The sequence below is a fragment of the Emydura macquarii genome, unplaced genomic scaffold (assembly GCF_026122565.2).
Source record: "Emydura macquarii macquarii isolate MOO-44397 ecotype Brisbane River unplaced genomic scaffold, CSIRO-AGI_Emac_v2 contig_1483, whole genome shotgun sequence".
NCBI classification, from domain to species: Eukaryota; Metazoa; Chordata; order Testudines; family Chelidae; genus Emydura; species Emydura macquarii.
In genome coordinates this window covers 9,673,567-9,693,982 of record NW_027131620.1, presented here as the reverse complement: position 1 = coordinate 9,693,982, position 20,416 = coordinate 9,673,567, and the positions used below count along the sequence as shown (strand labels likewise).

At 41.8% G+C, this 20,416-nt stretch overlaps 1 protein-coding gene across 2 annotated transcripts in view; it reads right to left on the bottom strand.

Annotated features, from left to right (window-relative positions):
- Positions 1 to 1,208: 1,208 nt before the first annotated feature.
- Positions 1,209 to 20,416, bottom strand: part of APCDD1L (APC down-regulated 1 like) — a 31,347-nt gene continuing 12,139 nt past the window's right edge. Inside the window, exons 2-4 of one of the 2 annotated variants that reach the window (XM_067554169.1) lie at positions 12,702 to 12,876; positions 10,488 to 11,046; positions 1,209 to 7,528 (exon numbers count right to left, since the gene is read on the bottom strand). In XM_067554169.1, the coding sequence (XP_067410270.1) occupies positions 6,761 to 7,528; positions 10,488 to 11,046; positions 12,702 to 12,876 (1,502 nt within the window). In that variant the 3' untranslated portion in view covers positions 1,209 to 6,760. Of the gene's footprint in view, positions 7,529 to 8,679; positions 9,001 to 10,487; positions 11,047 to 12,701; positions 12,877 to 20,416 lie in introns of those variants that run through there. The other variant, XR_010920985.1, reaches the window with a different exon arrangement.

Sequence of the window (20,416 nt, the reverse complement as noted above, 5' to 3'; positions counted from 1 at the left end):
ATACCGTGCATCTGATATCTCTGAGTCAACACAATGTTTCATTCTTATTTATGGGGTTTAATTTCTTGGCTTTATGGTCCTCTATCTTTCATACGAAAACTCAAGGAATGATCTACAAGTATAGTCTTCACTTTAGAATTGAAAGCTATACACAAAACTACATTAAAAGAACAATAAAGTTGCAAAGTCAAGCACTCCAAAGGTATAAAATGTCAGTATTTTGGTTGCCAGGCAAGATAAGGGCCACACTGTATACAAACATTTAGAAAGAGAGAGTCCATGCACCAAAGAGCTTACGGTCTAAAGAGCCAAAAGAGTGACAAATGGTGAGAGGAGAGAACTGAGCTCATAACTGGAGATTTTTTGCTGAAAATGCATATTTAGGAATCCATATCTATTTGTCCAATACCGTTCAAATTCAACGAATAGTTTTGGTTGGGAGGGAAGGGAAGTTTTGAAAAGGTTGAAATGTTTCATGTTGAGCAGTTCGATGTTTTGTTTTGATTTTAAATTTTTGGACAGGTTGTGAGGTTTTTTTAAAGCACCCAAAATGGCCTAATCAAAATGAAAAATTCAGGGGGGGAACTTGTGGGTCAACTGAAATGTTTTGGTCAACTCAAATAAAAAAAATTCAAATTTGGGTCAACTTGGTCAATTTGAAATTTTTTTTTTTCAGTTGGAAATTTTTTTTTAATTGGTTTAATTCAGCTAGATTTTTTTCTGATTCCCTGAACTGGATAATGCATTATTTGCTCATCTTCACTTACAGGCACTGATCAGGCTGTCATGTATTGTCCTTTCTGATAGCATGGCCAACGTTCAATAGTTAAAACAGGATGAGCTCTTTTTTTTAATACCCTCTGGGTGAAATCCTACTTTTGCTCATGTTAGTGAGTTTCACCATTGTCTTCACTGAAGCCAGAATTTCACTCTAGAATGATCTAATAAACTGGGTAATTATCTAATAAATGAGAATTATCTAATAAACTGTGTGCCTACCCTAGTCCTAATGGAGAATATTAGTAAAATGTTCAAAAGCTCCTAAGTGACTCAGAACCAAGTTCCATTTTAAAAAGAAACAGACATTTAGGAATGTGTTTTACTGAAAATCAATGGGATTGAGGCTTGTAAGGGCCCGAGTCTCTTGAAAATGGGAGTTAAGATCTTAAGTCATATAAGTGCTTTTGAAAAATGTTACCTATATTCACGGTCTCCAACTTGAGACATAATACGCACATTTTACAACTTCATTCCTTCAACTTACTCTGTAATGTTCCAATGAAAGCTGTGCAAACTTTTGTATCCACTGTCAATATTTAAACTCAATTTTATGTGCTGTCTATATTCAATGTAAAATTTGTCTGACAAAGGAAGTGCTAAAGCCACCATGTGAATAGTAGTGGTTTTTGTTCACTGTGATACAAGTCGATCCCAGAAAGGCCAGTTTTGTTTACTTTAACTTTTTTTTTTTTTTTTGGTGGTTGATTTTAATTTGAGAACCGTGTGGCAGTGCTAAGAATGTAAAACGCACCCTAAAGCAGTTTTTAAATGGAAGGCATAAAGATAGCTAGTTGACAAGAAACTAATTGTTTTTAATTGGAGTGGTGAGGAAGAAATGTGGGTCCCAGTTTAAGAACGTTTCAGCCCAAGATGAATGTTTTCACATATCACTGGAAAAACATGAATTTGGAAAAGTAACTTTAATAAATATCTGATGCTGTTAAAATAAGAAGGCATGAATGGTTTTGCATACTAACAGATGTTAATACAGAAAGTGGCTAATAATGCATGAGGAATAAAAAAATGCATTTGTATCTTTAAGAAAAGCTGCGATGTACAAAGAATTTTAACACATGAAAAGTTTTTAAGAGGTTCATTTTTTTTTCCCCCAAAGACACAGATGTTTACTCCTATGGACTTTTATTCTGTGCCTAAATGCCCTTTGAAATGTCCTGACTTTCTCAAATGCTTGCTTTTTCTTAAATGACTGATTTTTAAAAAAAAAACTATTGAAAGCAGCTTTTGAGAAGAAAGGAATCCTGTAATTCGCTAACGTCATTTTCTGTATAAGAATGCTTTTTCTAACACTCACCCAGTGTATTGTACCCAACATGGGGAAATTTTTTTAGACTTCATTATGACAGCTAGAGATATTGATTAGCAAGTGCTGGATAAACTGCATCCAAGATTCCTAAATGTTGGCTTAAGGAGATATCTGGTTTGTTAATCATTTTTAATAAAGCTTGGACTACGACGGATGTTCCAGAAGCCTGGAAGAGGGATACAGTTGGACCAATATTCAAAAAGGGCAAGCAAGATAACACGAGTAACTGTAGATCAGTTAGCGTGATGTCTGTCCTGGGCAGAATTATGGAAAAGCTAATACAGGATTCAATTAATGAATTAAATTATAGGAATATAAATTAATGCCAGTCAACAAAGTTTTATGAAAAATAGGTCCTGTCAAACAAAGCCTATTTAAGTCTTTAGAGATTAGACTTGCTAGATCAAAGTAACCGTGTAGTTGTAAGACTCTTGTAAGGTGTTTAACTTAATACTACATGACACAAATGATTTTAAAAACAAGCACTATACAGTATCAATAAAGCACCTGTTAAATGGATTAACTGGCTAATTGAAAGATCTCACAGTAGTTGTCAATGAAGAATTATCACATGGGGGGGTTGTTAGTGTAGTGGTGGTCATCAGGGCTGGGTGCTACACCCAAAGCTCCTCAACGCTTTCATCAGTGATCTGGAAGTAAATCTCAAATTGCTGTTGCTAAAACTGGTGCGTGACACAAAGTTTGGCAGAGTGGTAAATGGTGAGGACAGGGCAGATTTACAGCGCTAGCTGGCTCGCTTGGTAATCTGGGCCCAATCAAACAACATGTTTTAATACAGCCATACATCTAAGAACAAAGAATGCCAGCTCTACCTACCACATGGGGGACTTTACCCTGGAAGGCAGAAACTGAAAAAAATGGATTGTAGTGGACAAGCAACTGATGATAAATTCCTAGTGTATTGTTGTGGCACAAAGTTCTAGCACAAGCCTTGGCAGTAGAAACAAGGGAGTAGGAGTAAGGAAATATTTTTGCTTCCGTATATTGAGGAGGTAGATGCTGAATTACTGTGTACAGTTCTGTCCACATTTTTTTAAAGGATTTTGAAAAATAGGAGTGGGTGCAGAAAAGCCATAAATCTGAGGACTGGAGAAAATAGTTGAAAAAGCTCAATCTGTTTAGTTCGTCTAAAAGAAATACCTGCACAGGGAGAAAATGCTGTTGGAGCATTCTGCTAACAGAAAAGTCATAAGAAACAGTGCTGAAAGCTGAATCTAGATAAATTCCAAATAGAATTTAAATACATAGTTTTACCAGTGAGGTGATTAACCATTAGGACAAACTACCAAAGGAAGTGGTGAATTCTCCGTATCTTCATATCAGGACTGGATGCCTTGCAATACTTTATGTACTTTAGCCATATACAAGTTATTAGGCTCAATACAGTAGTGAAATGTAATGGCCTGTGATATACATGAAGTCACATAAGATAATCTAGTAGCCTCTTCTGACCTTAAAATGTTGTGAATATAGTATTTCATTCAACTCAAGGCCTGATTCCATGAGCCTTTACTAAACAGACACCCTTGATTCCCAGTGAACTACAGAGCAGTTTGAGAATGGTTTTCCAAAATCTATATCCAACACACTACAAGTTTCTTCCCTTTATGCAGAAATCTCTTCATGGCTTCCCCACCCCACCCTTCATAAAAAGTTTAAGGGAAAAAAGTTGTGAAAAGCTTCCTGCCTGGGTTTTGGTGGGGAAAGGGTTAAAGCCTCTCTCCAAACAGCTGATAAACCTCATAGCTCCTGCAAGTATTGATAGGTGGATCTGGATGTACTCTTCACAGGAATGCTGCTGAACTTTATTGGCAATGAATTCCTGGAGGATGAGGTGGATAAGCCTACAAGAATTAGTTGGAAGCGCGCCTAGTACAAATATTTCACTAATTTGTTTATGTACCAGATTCCTTTAGTGCATTCGTATGCCATGGTACCATGTTTACTTCATGGCTTTGTTATATAATTGCAGTCTTGCAACCATCCCTGAGATCCTAGTACAGGTTCTTGTCCAGGTTTTTATACCACACCCATTGCTATAGTATCTGAACACATGGCCAAGTCAGATTAAAAGTGTATAATTGATAGTATTATAAGTTCCATTGTGTAAATATTTGTGCCTGAATTTAGAACTTCCCTGACTAGCTCAGGCTATGACTTCATCACATCTCACGAGCAAAACAGCATCAGACTTGACCAACTTTTGGAAAGGAGGCTACCAAGCAAAACTCTGGCTTTGCAGAAGGTAACAGTTGTGGTGATTCAAGTAGAAGCACTCTTTCCTCTAAGCCATTAGTGAATCAGTGTGTCAGCATTGTGTGAGGCGATGCTGTTCCGTCCAAGGGGGCAGAGAATAAAAAATTGGACATATATATCATGTCTGATTCTTAGCTACATCATTTCAGGACTCCTGGATCAGTCACCTGAGTTGCGAAATTTAACAGTGTTGAAAAAAAAGGTTTCATATACTGAGACAAACCTAAAATGTTTAATCCTTAAACCACAATAAGGAAAGGAGCAATGTCTTTTTGGAGATATCAAAATGACCATTTCTCTTTTGATATGCAGATTAGTTGGGCAAACGGCAAAGTTTCCTTTGCACCCAAGAGAAAAGTATAGGAAATATGATTTATTGTCACTGCACTATAGCTCTCATGCTTTCTTCTTAAATATATGCATTTGACTTTGGATACTTGTACTATAGCAGGCATCAAAACAGAAATCTTTAAAGAGAGAAAGCATTTTGGAAGATGTACAGGTATTTATGTACATGATTATATTTTTCTGTGCTGAAAATCATTTGTACTACCATCAGATCAGATGCTTATTAAATGTGTGTGAATCACTAGTTAATGTACACAACTCCCAAAATGTATCTGTAGACTTATAAAACCCATAAATTGTTTAAGAACTTGCCTACCAGAGGCCATCCGAGAAAAATGTAGTTGAATTATCTAAAGGTGTGAATTTTAAATTGATTCGTTCAATGGTATTCAATCCTTGCGTGGATGCTGTTATTCAGAATTAAAGTGGCTTTAATGTGGTTTATCTTAATTCATTTTTGGAAGTGAATTAAACTAAAGCCACTTCAATTCTGAATAAGGATGTTCACAGAGGGTTTTAATGCAGTTTAACTAATCTACTTCAGATACACCTTGAGCTAATTTGGATTAAGTTTCCTAGATGGCCCTGTGTAGACAAGCCCTAACTACAGCTGCAGTTTTATAAATACAGCATTAAAAATGTAGCTATTGCATAGTTGGTTAAAAAATACCCTTTTCAAATAAAATACACAGGTTGAGGTGGAGAGGATTTAGCTATCATGAGGTGTCTTCTCCAAGTTACATACCTCTTAGCTGCAGTAGGCTAGGGAATATAATTCTATACCTTGTCCTTCTTGTAGGAAGAAATTAGTCAGGACTTGACTGTGCTGTCTGATTATAGTGTCTCCTCTGCACCCTTCACATTAATTTACCTGAGTCCAGTTTATCAAAGATCCTTGCACTGGTGTGGCATTTTTATATTTGAGATCTGATCCAGAGTTGGACTGATGACGTTTGTTAAGGGGATGTGCCAAAGTAGGACAGAGGTAACGGAGGGTCTGAGAACTGTGGCTGTCTAATGTCTTTGCACCTATACCTGTGTCCAGCTGATACCTGGCGAGTGGGACAGTCATAAATTGGCTGGTCATGTCTCACGACATTGGGGGTAAGTGACAATAGGGGAGGTGGAACAGAATGACCCCAGCACTTATGCAGTGTAATATGACATGGGGAAGGCAGTAACAAAAGAAAAGGGGGGGGACGGGGGAGTCATTTGTCTCTGACCCATTGTCAGCTCATGAACAGCAGCCAACTGGGACTATCAGAGCCCAGGAATAACTGGCTGGGAAAGCTAAAATACACACAAGAAAGTAGAGCTTGCAAATTGTAAGTTGCAAGGATGGCATCAATCTGCCACTGAGAGCCCTTCCTCTACTACTGCGAGCTGGTTTCTCTGAGCATGGTTAATTGAGCGTCTCAAGGAAACCTTGAGAGGGGTGTGGAAAGTGATCCACTCTACATTTTTATATGTCCTCTCTCCTAAGTAGTGTGTGTACACACTCTAACTGGCAGAGATAGAATATAGATATTTCTAACCTGACAAGGTATCGTTTTCTGTGACTGATCCAGAACTCTTGCCAAAGCCAGCCATATGAGCGGGGAAGGAGAATGAGCGGGGAGGGGGGATCTTAGTTTCAGACAGACTGAGCAGTCAAAGCTTTGGAAATTTGACCTGGGTGAATAGAGACCTCAATTATATCTTACGAATGCTGAAGGCTAGAATCAGCAGTTCTAATTTAACATGTCTTTTTAGTATTGCTAAATTACCTGACAATTTGCACCATGTTCATGTCACTACATTAGATTTATGCCCAACAAAGGAGGTCAATTAGGAGATATATGCTCAGTGCACATAGTACATAATCAGGCATGTTATGCAGGGAAAACCATGCTTTGTCCATTTTGTGTTTAATGTGTGCAGAATCTAAGCAAAGCTGATTCCAGATGTGCTTATTTAAAGAGGATATAAAATTGTCTTCACACCCAGGGTGTCTGAATTCTGTGCTGCACCTGAGAAAACAGCTGGAGTCATCTAGTCCCATCTTAAAAACTGCATTGCCATAAGTGATAATAAAAAGGCCACAGGCAAAGGCTTTAGTGCTTCATTCCCGTTACTATCCTCATTTCCCAGGTAGCGTGGACTGATGTGTCTAGAAAAGACGCCTGGAGCCCCAGCACACTGAATAAGAGGTGCCTGGTATGAGGTGGGCCGCTTGTCAGGTCTGTCAGGGCTGGATCCATCTGTGGGCCTTTCGCCGATGAACAGCAAGCTGCGATCTTTCGTGTCTTGCTCCATTTTAAAGAGTTCATACTCTGTGTGGGGCAGCTTGATGCCCAAAGCCAGGCACCCATTGGTCAGCGTTATATCCTGCTCCATCCCAATGCTCCAGCAGCCAGTCTCCCCGCAGCTCCCTGGTTCCGAGGAGTTTAGCATAGTCGCTGTCACCTGATCCATTGGTGTAACCCGAGCAGAGGTCACTTTAAATGCCAGCTCTGTGCCTCCTCTCACTTTGGAGGATGGGACGCCCTTGGTGTAGTGCCCGGAGGCATAGATGGTGAAAGTAGGCTGCTTGCAGAGCGGGTCAGAGTAGTGATAATAGTACCCTTCCCAGGTGTGATTGGTGCTATGAAATATGAAGTACCTGGTAAGGAAAAGCACCGCTGGCCGGATTTCGCACTGAACACTCACCCACCTGCCACTTAACTGCATAGGCAGCTCGGCTTTAGCTGGTAGTATAGGCGGATGGTGTTCGTCAGATCTGTATATAATCCCACAAGCGGGGCAAGGATGCACGTGATGCTGTTGGAGGCAAACAGAAATTAAAAGTAAATGAAACTATTCAACACGAACCCCCTTCGAAGTATTTAAACAACAGGCCAATCTCCATCCCCGGTGCAACTTCACTTAGGTCCAGGGGGCTGCATCAGTGATGAATTTGGCCCAATGTGTCCAAGCAGTTTTGTAAGATAAAGGTCTGGTCAGGTTCCCCGTGGTGCTATGCAAGGGGAGCTTGGGAAAAAAAGGAAGGGTCAAATTCTGTCTTTGGCGATGAGCACCTGGCTTTTATTGAAGGCCAGTGGGAGCCGTGCATGCACCTCAGAGCAGAAGTTGGTCCAAGAGGAGTGCTGCAAGCAGGATAAATGGTTGCCCTTTTGGAATGCCCTTGTTTTCTTTCACAGGCTTTTCACTGCAAGATTTCTGTGAATATTTGAGTTTAGGATCAGGGCCCAGCACCCCCACATTACCATGTGTTTTGCTCCCACAACAGCCCCCCTCATTACCATGTGTCTGGTGAAAATTTAGACAAGGCTTGGACATAAAGAAAATGCCACCAATTACTGTTATTCAGTCAGTCCCTGGTGCTGCTGGGAGTTGTCAAATAGACCTGTACATTTTTGTATCCATTCAGATGGTGCCAGAAAAGCCAACACACTGTGGAGGCTCACAGAAAAATGGCTAAGAAATGGTGCTGCCATCTCCTAGAAGAGTCCATGAAACCCAGTATAAAAAACATCATCTTTTGGTTTTAAACTCTATGAAAAGCATGGATTCAACCAACACGTGTTTAATTTTGAAGGGCCCCCATGATGTCTGAGCACTGCCCAAAATTCTGTCAAACCAGTCGTATGTCCAATCTAATTCTAAGAGCTTTGTACAAAGTTGAAACCTTTTCCTATATTTCATATGGAAAAGTGCCAGTATATGATGACTTTTTATAGCATTTGATTATTTTCTAAAATCATAGCTAATCTTTACTGAACTGTTTGCATGGAACAAGATTAAATAACTCAGTAATTAACAGTAGGGTGGGTAATTTACATGCACAATTATTGGAGTCTACTGTAATTTAGTCATTTTCAGCTCACTTTACTGCTACTGTCACACTAATGAGTGTTGACAGTACACAGTACATTATTACTAAATAATCCCAGAAGTTGGCAAATACATACATTCTCTGTAGACAGGAAATTCTTTGATAATGGAAGGTAATTTGAAGAGAGTGGGTTTCTGTAAAACAGTTAAAGATTTAAGGAAGTAAGAGTATTTTTTCCCCATAGCAAGTTAAAAAGTAGCTCCTAACTGTCAGGACAAGGAAGTAGGTTGCCATGCCTATTGGTTAGCATAAGGCAAGAAGCCAGGTTCCCACATCAGCCAGGGTTCAGAACCAAGAGATCAAGTCAGGAACCAAGAGTCAGAAACCAAGCCAAGTCAGGAAACCAGGATCAGAAAACAGGAGTCGGTAGCAGCAAGTGAATGAGTAGTTCAGAGCCCAGTTCTACAGACAACTTCCTGGGCTGCCTTCTGTCTTAAGTAGGGGGAGCAGGCCAATCAGGAGCTCTGGTGTTCCACCAATCAGGGCTCAGGGTAGAGTCTTCCAGCTGAGTTAGGCTTCCAGGAGCCCTACCTCTAACTGAGAACAGTAAATTGACAGGTGGAGGGCTGGCACATGATTAACTCCCCTTCAGGCATCTCCTGGATCTGGGTTTGAGACCTGCAGATCATGACATCAGCAAAGTTGTATGAATCTCTTGCTAGTGCAGGCTAACGTTGCACGTTAGTTAATTAAAAGAGAAGGCTGTGTCCAACAAAATTAATATTGTGAAGCCAAAAATCTTACTTGTCTAAACCAGTCACATGAAGTTATTTCTAATGTATGGCAGCTTCTGATTATCCCTAAGTGGTGAGTTTTATAGAGCTGTTTGCTGATTAATTACAGCACTACATTTAGAGAGTGAATTTATATTATATTAGGTTTGGTTTTAAATTAATTTTTAAAAACGTTTATGTTTACCATCTGATTTAGATCATGGACATGGTCTTGGCCCAAGATAACACAGCTTGTTACTTGGAGGTTTGTTATTTTGTGTTTTTCTTTTTCTCTCTTAAATTCCAGGTGTTGCAGTATCACAAGGTGGAAACCTTCCCCCAAATAAAGTATTTCATTTGATTTAATCCTGTTCCATCTGGTAATGTTCATAAGTGGTTTGTTTTGGTTTGGTTTTTGCCCTATCTCGCTGCTCAATCACATTTCAGAATTGATTAGTTATGCTTTAGATTAAATAATACTTTTTTTTCTTGGAAATAAACCAACCTACTAGCAAAAAATAAAAATAAAGCACGTCTGCTGTATAATTTTATTTATGTTGATTTGACGTGATTTCTGTATAATAACATAATTGTATTCAGGGTAATTTCCCCTCTAATGGCATTAAATTGTGGAATAATGATTTAATGGAAGATGCTTCTTTCCTCATTCCTCTTTCAACCTGAAGGACAGGACAAAGAACTAAGATGAGGGATGCAAGACAAACAACAGTACACAGAGCATATAATGATGTGGGACTTAACATCAGTACAGGATTTGCAACTGCATTTCTAGTGAAAACACAGTGGGTAAAGAAAATCTATTAGTTCCGTGCCACTGCCAGTGGAGAACTGTTCCCTATATTATGTTTTCTATGTTGCTTTGTCCAGGCTAGCTTCAAGGCCACATGCTCAGTAAGGGGAAGAGCCAGATTTACATACAACTGAGCATCTATGTCTGTGGCTATGCCCCACAACCAGCACCTTGCACAATACACAATTTTGTCTTTTCTAAGCCAGGGTCTCTGCCCACCAACTCTGTCTGTATCGTTATAATACTGAGGAGACCTGTCTTTATACGGGCTGCAGACAGACGTGCATCGAAAAAGAAAGGGCAGAGGGGAAGCTGTACTTCCATTTTTTTATGTGGCCCAGGAGTAAGTGATGTTCTTACCACGGCGCTCTGCAAAGGGCGTTGATACCCTGTCGGTCGATAATGGAGCCTCTCCGACCACTTGGTGTGAATGTCCCCTAGGTACAGCTCCTCCACTGCCCTGCTGCCACTCAGCTGAGCGTGCAGCAGGGACTGGTAATGCTTCTCCACCCGCACCAGGCTGAGTTCGTGCATGGCAAAGCCCAGGGCTGCGGTGCAATCCCGCCCCTCCTTGGCACTCAACAGCTCGTAGAGGACTCCAGGAGCCCAGGACCGTCCAGCTGGTAAGAATCCACTGCAGCCCCCTCCTGACGTCTGATTGATCCGGGCAGAAATCTCCTGCATGGCCCTCTGGCTGTGGAAAACAATACCCACTTTGTGCAGGTGGTAGTCTGCCTCGGTAGCCCCTTGGGTGATCCAGGAGGCCTGACGCAGCCTGACTTTGCCTTTGATGACCAGGGAGTAGGAAGGATTGCAGCAGGAGGGGTCCCAGTAGTAGAACTGATAGGCCTTGAACAAGCGATTGGAGTAAAACAGGTAGGATCTGGTGAGGAACTCTGGTCCCGGACGTACTTCACAGCTAAGGGCAGAGAAGAGATAGGAGGTAGAGTCCTTAGTCACATACTGAGTGGAAGAGCTGCCTGAAACTAATGGGGCATTATCCTCTTTTGTTCTTGTGATGAGAGGGTCTCACCATCGCATTCCTCCCTTCCCCCTTGACACCAGGGATCTTTTCTCATCTCATCTGAATGCCACAATTATTCCTGCATGAGAATCCCACCTTTCATTTTAAAAAAGTCTCTGCCCTCATGGTTGCTGAGAGAAACTGGAAAACACAAACCCTGATGGTTTAAAAACCAGAAGGCAAATAAAAGGAAAGCCTTTATTATTATTGAGCATCTCATAGTCATTTGGAGCCTGATTTTTTGAACCCTTGGGTTGGCAATACAGAGAACCCTACAGCGGGATGCATGCTGCAGGAATGGCCCTTGTTTGGATCAACACAGAGGCTGTGGCATTTTGACATGGAGTAACATACTGGGGAGTTTTTTTAGGTGCTGGGAGAGGTTAATGCTAGCTGTGAAACTCCATTTTGGGACAGGTGGAGGGGATTGATTAGCCAAAACTAATCAGGGGTGGGGCTAAGAGACTATAAAGTGTGTGTCCGGGGCTCTCGCTCTCACTCCAATTTGGGAGCTTATTTTCTGTTTTAGCTGTGAGGCGTTTGGGAGCAGGGAGTTTTGTTTACTGTATAGTTCAGGTGCTTGCTTCAGGCTGGGTGTGTAGCACAACTCAGAAGCTCACTAGCCTGGGGAAGTTTGGTGTAGCTCAGGTGCTTGCTCTGAACTGGGAGATGAACCTAATTCAGGGTTTTATGCCAATCTCCAGAACTCAGCCCAGTCTCAGAAGCTTATTATAGGAGTTTGGCCTAAATCAGGATTATAGAGTAGTACTTTCAGGTAGAAGCCTCTTTGCCCTTACAGGGGTGTCTGTTTTTCATGAAGCCGCTAGTGGAAGTAAACTAGCCTGCTTTCTGTAAGATCTTAAACTGCAAGTTCCTTATTCTCGCTCTCTTTTAATGGACTCCCGGGGGGGGGGGTTCCCTTTCACGGCACCTATGTGTATAAAAAAGGTACCAAGTAGCAATAGCGCCCCACAAGTGGTCACAGGACTTTGCTGGAGTCCATTCTCATAAGGAAATGATAAATGATGTGGGGGTGAAAGCAGGGGGGGGGGGTGTTAAAGATGTCCTTCTGTGCATTTGTGTGTTCCCTGAAGCCAGAGGGCAGTGATGGAGCAATAGCTGCAGCTTTGGTATGGCAGACATGGCAAATTAAGAGAGGGCAATGGAGGAAGCTGGAGTGTTTGGATCTGGATTTAGAGCGCATCCCAAACTGATAATAGTTCTGCTGTCAAGGATTTCGATTCAGCCCATTACCAAGTTAAGGGGCCATCTGCAAATGGTCGTTCTGGGAGTGCATTTTGAACCCCCAGAAAAGGAATTTTCAGCTCTTGAATTTGGGGCCCACTTCCAGCCACAAACAATACAAAACCCCTTTCCCCATAAAGGAAAATCACCAACAGCAGGCGTCCACTGCAATGTAACACAGCGTGTGCCCCTCAGTGCACAGCGATGATGCTGTTGAGTACCCCGACCTCGCCCTGTCTGCAGAGTCCAGGGAGGAGGCAAGAGGTACAATTTGCAAACCCCTCTGGGCGGCTGGCAATCCTTACCCTGTGGAAATCCAATGCCCTTCCAACGGGGGAGGCAGAAGAGCTGAAATTCTAGCGCTGTCCTGTAGGTGGCGCAGTTGGTACTGGCACTGTGGCTCCCAGTGCAGTTTTCCAGTGCTGGGCTGTCCGGCTCCAGGCACAGGCTCCCCCCATAGCTTCTTTCCAGATGCAGATGCTTAAAACAAGACAGAGACTTTGAGAACACAGATGCAGCTGCTCCTGCATGTTTCACTTAAACGTATTGGATTGGCTCAAGTTTTTTTGTTTTGTTTTATTTTAAAGATCAAATGGGACCTGCCTGTTTCAGGAATTGCTCTTCAGTAGGTCGCAACCAGGCCCTTTTGGCTCACGCTTTGGTCCTTTTGCTGAGTTTCTGGGCAGTTTAGCTCCAGTCCTGTAACTCTGCCAGAAAGGGATTGTTTCTCCTGTCTTATAACATAACTTTACAGCAAGAACCACTTTTTTTCAAGTGCAGTGATTATCCTCACAGAGAGTTTGAAAAGCCCTGGCAATATCCACCCTTTCACAGCTGTTTCATGACCCCCGGCGTTATCGGTTCATGCATTTATTATTCCCCCGTGAGTTCAGATGAAACAGCGAAAAAGCCGCTTGAGTCAAAAAAAAAAAAAAAAAAAAAAAGTCAGTTTCTTTATGGATTGCGATCAGATAAATAAGAGAATTCAGAGAACAAAGCAATCTCTGTGCACTGCAGTCTCAAAAGCCCAACAACCAACAGTATTGTTTTGGGAAGGGGGCAACACAAGTTCCTCAATATGCCCACCGGTTGGCTTATACTCTGTCCATTACATGAGTGACTTTAGTGTTCATTAAAATGTACTTACCCATGCATTTAATAGTGACGCTATATTCTCTAAGATACATAGCACGTTGCCAAAGAAGCTTGCACATCTGTGTTTAAACTGTGCAGTGTTTTAAAGGCCATTTTACTGCATGTTTTTGTTGTATCTAGGTACTTTTTTCTCAGTTTGGCACTAATTTTAACCCACTCTTCCCAGGAAGCTAATCTTTACATTTTTCTTGCAGATGTAATCCTTTTAGGCAAACACGTTTTAGTTAAAGTAACAATAGGGAGAACGTTTACAACTGGAGAGAAATAATCAGGCAAATTTCAGGCAGTGTCTTTCATCTCAAAGGATCCTAATATGCCACTTATCCAGGACTTGATTTAATCACAGCCAGCTTTGGGGTGGAGAGGCACAAGAACCCAGGCATGGGATTCAGTTTTGGGCTCTCCCACTGTTTTGTTGTAGCTGTAAAAGTCCTACTCAGAGAAAATGCCAGTAAAGAAGAACATTGTCACCAGTAATGAGCTGCATCTGCTAGAGACAAATGCAAAACACTTATCTTAACTGAATGCAGGAGCAAAGAGGAGGCGTTTATTTTTAAATCTGAAGCCATTATTGCTATTGCTTCCATTACGCAGTAGATTTAGTCATTTTGCCTGACAGCTGTTGGTGCACAAACGTTCTCTGGACCCATCACTCATTTACTGCATCCTGGGTAGCTTAGACAGCAAGCTAGCTGAATGCATCAACAGCCCAGAGAAGGGCTCATTCACAAAAACACACTCCTCGTAATAACACAGTGTACTGCTGCAATTTAGCTTGTCTTTTTGCACAACACCGAAGCACTGCAGGTTGCGCCATAGCTCAGCCTGGAAGCTGGCTTTATGAGAGTGTGGAATCTTGCTGTTACAAGTGGTTTGGATGGGGCCCTGTTCTGACCCGTGATGGTCACTGCACACAGACCCATACAGTGACAAGTCTTGTGGATCAAACACTGTATGTGCAGAAAACAACAGATCTAGATTAGAACGGCTGAGAGAGATCTGCTAGCACCTGCAATTCCCATTGACTTCATGTTTTAATTCACATAGCCTAGATATTAAGCTCTGATTGCAGCCCCCAAGAAGAACTAGTTAAAACACAGAAACCAAATGATTGTAACTAAGGCCACTAGCTTGTTAGTACTGGTGAATAATTCTCTTATTTGTTGTTCAGTTGGCGATTCCTCGGAACCCAATCAGTGTGCAGCTGAAATCTACAAATCTGACTGAGAACTCTTTGTCCTCTCTCATTTTGTAATCTATTGTTGAGGCAGTCGCTGAACCAGGGAATTACAACATGGGAACGTTAGCCTCTCCTGTCGCCCGCCATAAGGACAGTAACTCTGTCACTTACCTCATTTCCCCTAACAACGGATATTACTGGTTTAGGGAATGTGTGAACACTCAGCTAAATCCTGAAGACTTTCTTTGGATTTTTATTCACTCTTTACTCAAGAAAAACTCCCGCTTGAGCTATTGGCAGTTTGCCTGACTAAGACTTAAATGAGAACCTCATGATTTGACCCGCTGTGAATAAACGATATGCCTTCTAATGTAAACTCCTGAAACTCTGGCTTATATTGATCCATCTAGCAGAATAATGTCCCTGGGCTAGGTGTCTCTGCAGACTTGCGCTGCGCTGCATTAGCTTTATTGGCCCACTTGGGGATGGCTCGCTCCAGCTCTGTTCTACAATTTGCCTAGCAGTGCACTAAAACAGTGGATCGCAACATTTCCAGACGATTGTGCCCCTTTCAGGAGCCTGATTTGTCTTGCTCCCCCAAGTTTCACCTCACTTAAAAACTACCTGCTTACAAAATCAGACTTAGAAATACAGAAGTGTCACAGCACACTATCACTGAGGAATGGCTGACTTTCTCATTTTTACCATATAATTATAAAGTAAATCAATTGGAATATAAATATTGTACTTACATTTCAGTATATAGTAAATAAAGCAGTATAAACGAGTCTTTGTCTGCATGAAATTTTTTGTACTGACTTCGCTAGTGCTTTTTATGCAGCCTGTTGTAAAACTAGACAAATATCTAGATGAGTTGACGTACCCCCTGGAAGACCTACGTGTACCCCTGGTTGAGAACCACTGCGCTAGAAGATTTCATTCAACGACAGGTGCAGAGGACAGAGGTTCCTCTCTAGCCTGTCTATCAAAGAAAGCTGAGGAGACAGTTTACTATATATACCTGCAAGAATTGTAGCCAACGCCAAACATTTGGACAGATTTACTGCAATTTAAGCACCAGGTTGTCCCTTCCTTAAAACTGTGGGAGGGGACTTCTTTTGTGTGGATTCTCTACTGCAGATTATTTCGTCAGCACCGCAGAGGGGCAGGATTTACTCCATCTCCAGTGGAAAAAAGCAGCTCCAAACCTGTTAGAAGCCAAGGTCATCCTTGTAGGGGGAGCTGTACCCCTGCTCTGGCTGTGACCTCTGATGGCTCACTCTATCTGTCCCCTGTGGACCTCCAGGCTAGGGCTCTGAAATGGGGAAATGGTGATGCTGGAACCTTCCTGCTGTGTGAAGGAGAGTAATTATGCATGGAGAACCGCCACCACAAGCAGATCTAGGGGGCCACAATCTGAACCTTAAACATACGTCACACACAAAAAAAGCAGCTGTTCCTCTTTCTGCCAGCAAAGTGCCACTGACATATTTAAAACAAAAAAAACAAGCAGAACTTTTCATTGACTTCAGTGGAGACTTCTGCTTAAACATTATTTTTTTGGATGGTACAACCGGACCCTTAATTTGGGAACAGAAACCAAATCATCCAACTAGGTATCACCAGAAATGCCAGCTCAAACGACAAGGGATCCAAACCTGGATTGTGGAATGGAATAAGGCCTTAAATCTTCTCATTGGAAAGGTGTTTTCAAACAAAGCCAGCACATAAAGACACAGAATGTTCTGCTTTAAAGCCTGGACAAGATTATAAATAATGGCGCTGTCAGCAAAATTCCACAGCACAGTAGCTCGGTGTATAAAACAAAAACAAATGTAAACACCATGGGCCAGAGCCTTAGCTGGGGTAAACCAGCACAGCTCCATTTACTTCAATAGAACAATGCCGATTTAGACCAGCTGAGGATCTGGCCGATGGCAGGGCACTAATAGACCTTCCCCCCCCCAAAAAAAACCCTTCCTATAAATCCCTATTAAAACAGCTTCAATGTTCATTCTTCAGCACCTAGATTTGTCACAGCTGAGTATATAAACCCTAGATCAAGCCAAGTGGCAATGGGAGCAATTAAGCTTCTGTTGTGCAGTGCAAACTCTTCTGAACACCTGGGAAGCAGAGAGAGGCCTCCACTCACAGGGTCTTTTATTCAGTCTACGAGGTCAGAGTCACTTTGCTGTAAGTCTGCCGTTCGCTCTTGGAAAAGGTCCTAAACATCACAGCGATGGAGTCCTTTGAAATGTGCTTGGATAGCTTTGAGCGTGTGGGTGCTGAAAGCACTAGCAGAAGCCCAAAGGGAATAGACGCCTGCTAAACAGGAAAGTCTTCAGACTCAAAAGTCAGCGTGCTGAAAGGCAAGTGGAACAGGTACCTGGTTTTCTGTTGCTGCTGTATGCACTGGTGTGCTGAGACTGTCTGGAAGCTGTATTACAAGTGCTGTGGGGAATTTCTCGCAGCAGACTCACTGACATGCTGTTTTTCTAATTTTTTAGAAGCCTTTAATGTTCAGCACGGGGGATGATGCATCCCCGCTCTATGGCTTGCACTAGCATTTCCTGTCCCTGTTCTGGTACGTGTACAATTTCTTCAACAAAAAAGGAATCATTCTGAGTGGCAAATCCCTGTCCAATTGGTTAATCTTTTAATTTTGGAACATTAACATCCACAGGATTAGCTGACATGTTAAAGCTTCATGATGGCTATTTTATAGTCCAAGTGGTTAGATCAGGAGGTTGGGAGGCAGGACTGTGAGTTCTAGTCCCAATTCTGCCATGGATTTTCTTGGTGATCCTAGGTAAATTTTACATACTCCTCTGTGTCTCATTTTATTCATTTGCAAAATGGGCAAGACTTTATGCACAGAGATGTCATGAGGTCTCATTAACAGGTGTTGGCAAAGTGCTCTAAGATCCTTCAGAGAGACAAGAATCTGATTTTACTACATTTAAAAATAGATGAGTTAAGTATTCTACAGCATACAATGAAATATTTCGACTTGACCGACGGTACTAGAGTGAAGTCTTGTTAATGTGGAGTAACTCTAAAAGAGTCAATGGAGTTACTTCAGAGTTACACCAGTGTAACTGAGAACAGAATATGGGCCAGTGCCAAACCCATTGCATACGTGTCTGTAGTCAAAGCTCCACTATTTGACTGAATCTTTACTACTACTTTTGGCAGAAACACTAAGTATGCATTGTTTTACAGCACAGACATTTTGGCAATATAATCACAAGATTTTAACCCATTCAGCAGGAAAAATTATAATCTGGGATAAAACTCCAGTTTTGGCAAAACATTTTTTTTTTTTTTTTTTTTTTTTTTATGAACTAGTTGACCCAATAGAAATTCCTTGGTATCTTACCTTACAGTTATTAGCTCCCTGCAACACCCCTGATTCCTTGCACTCCTAAACTCAGAAAAGTCATGATCTGGATTCAAATTGGGTAGCTGGCTCTTTGGTCTCAGGAGAACAAAAAGGACCTGGGGAATTATTGACCAGTCAACCTAACCTCAATAACCAGAAAGATACTGGAACAAATTATTAAACTATCCTCTAGGTGCTTACAAATTCATCGTTGGGTGATTGATTTCCTTCTTTGACAGGGTTACTGGCCTAATGGATGGGGGAAGGCAGTAGATGTGATATATCTTAATTTTAGTAAGGCTTTTGACACAGTCCCCCATTACATTCTCCTAAGCAAACTAAAGGAAAGTACTATAGTGCATAACTGGTTGAAAAAGCATACTCAGAGAGTAGTTATCAATGATTCACAGTCAAACTGGGAGGACATGTCTAGTGGGATCCCATAGAGGTCTGTCCTGGCTCCGGTACCATTCAATATTTTCATTAATGACCTGGATAATGGAATAGAGAGTATGCTTACAAAATTTGCAGATGACACCAAGTTGGGGGAGGTTGCAAGCATTTTGGAGGACAGAATTAGAATGCAAAATGACCTTGACAAATTGAAGAATTGGTCTGAATTCAACAAAATGAAATTCAATAAGACATATGTGAAGTGCTACACTCAGGAAGGAAAAATCAAATGCACAACTACAAAAAGGTGGTGGTTCTGTTGAAAAGGATCTGGGGTTATAGTCAATCACAAATTGTATATGAGCTAGCAATGATTCAGTTGCGAAAAAGACTAATATAATTCTGGCATGTATTAAGACAAGTGTTGTATGTAGGGCTACGTCTACACTACAGACCTTACATTGGCACAGCTGTACCGCTGCAGCTGTACTACTATCAGGTCTCCCGTGTAACCGCTCTATGCTAGCGGGAGAGAGCTTTCTTGCCGGCATAATTAAACCACTTCCAATGAACAGTGATAGCCGTGTTGCTGGGAGTGCATTTCCCGCTGACATAGCGCTCTCTATACCGGCACTTTTGTTGGTGAAACTTATATCAGTTGGGGGGTGTTTTTTTCACACCCCTAGATGACAAAAGTTTTACCCACAAAAGCGCTTCTGTAGACAAAGTCTAAAACACAGGAGGCAACTGTCCTGCTCTTCTTGGCATTGGTGAGGCCTCAGATGGGGTACTGTGTCCAGTTTTGGGCACCACAATTTTAGGAAGATGTGGACAAATTGGAGAGAGTCAGAAGACAGCAACAAAAACGATCATAGATTTAGAAAAGGTGACCTATGAGGAAAGGTTAAAAAAACCGGACATGTTTAATCTTGTGAAACAAAGACTGAGGGGGACCCAATAACAGTCTTCAAATGCTTTAGAGAGAACTGTGATCAATTGTTCTCCATGTTCACTGAAGATAAGACAAGAAGTAATTAGCTTAATTACTCAGGGAGATTTAAGTTAGATATTAGAGGAAACTTTCTCGCTATAAGGATAGTTAAGTACTGGGATAGGCTACCAAGGGATGTTGTGAAATTCCCATCACTGAAGGTTTCTAAGAATATGTTGGCTAAAACCTGTTAGGAGTGAGCTAGCTTTATTTGGTCCTACCTCTGCACAGGGGCCGGGACTTGATGAGCTCTTGAACTCATGAAGTCCATTCCAGTCAGAGGTGATGGGCATGCATGGTCACGTGCTCCCCCAGATTTGCTTCTTGGCTTGTACTGAGCATGCTCATACGGACTGAGCATGCTTAGTAATGCTGCTGAAGCTGGCTACCCTCACTCTGTCCTCCCCCCTCCCCCCCCCCCCCCACACACACACTATTGATAGGCATGGATCATCTCTGCTTCCAGCCCTATATTTCCATGATTCTATGTCTTGAACGCTTTGAACCAAACACCCTCAAAGTTGAAAGCGTTCACAGACACTTCAATGAATCCACATATTCTTTGGTTTAAGGGGGTGCAGGAGAGACGGTTTAAGCAGGGAAGGAGGAAAAGTATCGCACTTGATCTACATGGCAAAAACAATCATTAACAGGAGAATCCCTAACTGTGACCCCTGCTATATACTCATTGCCCTTCCATCCGTATCTGTTAACCTCTGGAATTTCCAAAGAAGCCATCATTGTAGTAGCTAGGCCTCACAGTACCTTTTTCCAGCTCTCTACCAAGTCCCTGCCCTTGACTCCCAAATAATGGAACCATTTATGTGTACAATTATAATGACCGCACATCTAGATCAAGCAACTGTGAATGCCAGTTACCAGGAGCGGGGCCTGATCCAATGCCTACTGTTGTCGATGG